At 46.5% G+C, this 2,306-nt stretch overlaps 1 protein-coding gene across 1 annotated transcript; it reads right to left on the reverse strand.

Moving 5' to 3' along the window:
- Positions 1 to 1,054: 1,054 nt before the first annotated feature.
- Positions 1,055 to 2,305, reverse strand: tmem200cb (transmembrane protein 200C-b; the record flags this gene model as incomplete). The annotated part of the gene is made up of 1 exon (XM_079453591.1): positions 1,055 to 2,305. A coding segment is annotated over one exon (1,251 nt), but the record flags the coding sequence as incomplete, so codon positions are not given.
- Between the last annotated feature and the right edge of the window lies 1 nt (position 2,306).

Here is a 2,306-nt window from a genome sequence, read left to right on the forward strand (position 1 = left end):
AATAATTCTCTCAAACTATGTTTTTTTATGACATCACAGCAGTATATGGCTTTTCACCGGCAACTTTAAATGTATAAAAGACACATGTCACATCCACGTATGACGCGATGCTCTTGCATACAAAAATGATTGAAGAAGAATGGGATTCGTCTTCATGAACAGATAACCAGTTAATGCATCTCTTCTGATCAATGAAAACAACATGAGAATACAGAAAGATGAAGAGCGACTGAATCTGTTCCATTGTATAGTGCTTTATTTATAAATAAACATCCACTTCTATTGTTTATACCCTTAGAAAAAAGATATTCAAGTGTGCTATTAGCATACTATTTGATGTACACTTAAAACTTAAGTATACATGACTTCTAAGTATATCTTAAGTACACATGACTTGTGCTGAAGTCTACGTATGTTTGATCCATACTTTCATATTTTGATAGAGATACTAAAAGTATAACAAAGTATCCCAAGTATATTTAGCTTGCAGTTGTGTTAATTCAACTAAATATATATTTTTCTCTAAACTAGTGAGAGTATACACAGTGTACTTTCATCAACTACACAAAATGTGCTACTGAACAAGAACAACATCATTTTGTCTCAAATTCTCTTGTGCTGTATATTACACAAGGTGCTTAAAGGTTTGTTCACAGCGATGCCATAGAAGAAGCATGTTTGGTTCCACAGAGAACCAGTCAGTCCAAGCTTCTGTAAAGAACCAGCTCTTTCTTACCTGTTTATTATCCACAAAGAACCTTTTGTGAAACAGAAAGATCTCTTCAGATGTTAAAGGTTCCTCTATGGCATCGAAGAAACTTTTGTAGCACCTTTTCTTTTTAGGAGAGTAGAAAAGAAGGTCAAACATGTTTGGAATGACATGAGGGTGAATATATCATGACATCATTTACATTTAAAAAAGATCTTTGTGAAAGATTGCTATACACTGTGTTTGCAGCAGAATAATGACTTGAAACGCGTTTCAGCTACACGATAATCCAAACTATGGCACTTTCCTGCATCCGAACAGCAGTCTGTTTTTTCAGATCTGTGGTCATTCATGCGTCTGGTGATGTCGCAATGTGTGCGTGCAGCTGTGTGTCAATTCATCCTCGCATCCCCCTACACCCGCGCCGGGCGTTCCGTCAAACGAATCTCCGCCCAGATCCGCCAGTTTAATGTAGCCCTTACTCCCCGAGCGATCCAGCCTCGGACAGCTGAACCTCCGTGATCTCTCGTCCTGGCACTGGCTGGTGCCCACATCCGACAGGGCATTCAGCGACAGATGTGACCCGGTCACCCGCATGACGGGCGTGGGAGGCAACAGCTGGAAGTTCACAATCTGTCTGTCATCCAGCTGAGATTCCTGGGATACGGAGAGTCCTGTCCTTGACACTTCCGCTGTGGTTTCCACGGCGGCGCTGATGAACGGGCCGCAACTCCTGCGGCGTTCCGCGTGCGCTTCCTTCTCATCTCTCTCCTGCATGTCGCAGTTGTTGAGTTTAATGACGGGTAAAGTGAACGCGTTGACGGAGGAAGTGACTATGGAACGCGTCTCCCAGCGTCTCGGTGCGCCGCACGGGTCCTCGCCGCCGCTCTGCTCTCTGTAGATGCTGTATATCGTATCTGTAAACGACGGCCTCTTCCCGCTCGAGCTGTACTCTCTGGCGTGTGACGGGCGTCTGAAATGTCTCCCTTCACCTGTGGACTGCACGCAACTGATGAGACCGTTGAAGGGCGGCAGGTCTTTGGCACGCAGGCTGTGGAGGTCTATGACGGTGGAGTAAATGTCTCTCAGATTGATGGTTTTCGTCTTCTTGTCTCGATCCTCGTGCAGAACGGCGTTGGCGCAGATGAAGAGGAAGATTCCGACGCCCATCACCAGAGGTCCGAACACTTTCAGGTTATCCGAGTACAAATAACTGGCAAAGAGACGTGCGAAGAATCCGATGGACGGCGCGCTCTGGGATGAAGAGTTTCTGCTGTCCGTGGTGTTCGCTTGGTTCAGCACAAAGAACTTCCTGTTGCTCGTGACGTTCGACGCATCCCAGGGGGCGCGCGCCGCCGCTACCTTCCTGAAGAACCTCTCCGGGTGTTTGGGGTTTTCTTTGGGCCAGTATCCCAGCACAGCCATGGTGATGCCCACCAGTAAGACGAGAATTCCCAGCACAGCCACCAGGCCGGAGAGAGAGCACAGTTTCACTTTTCCCTTCACAACAACCATGTCAGTTTTACGCTTCTTCAGCGCTTTCCTCTTCTTTTTGTTTTCCGCTCTGTTCCTGGTGCGGAGAGAGTCCTGGCGCCGG

Source organism: Barbatula barbatula (genome assembly GCF_947034865.1).
Source record: "Barbatula barbatula genome assembly, chromosome: 3".
Lineage (NCBI taxonomy): Eukaryota > Metazoa > Chordata > Actinopteri > Cypriniformes > Nemacheilidae > Barbatula > Barbatula barbatula.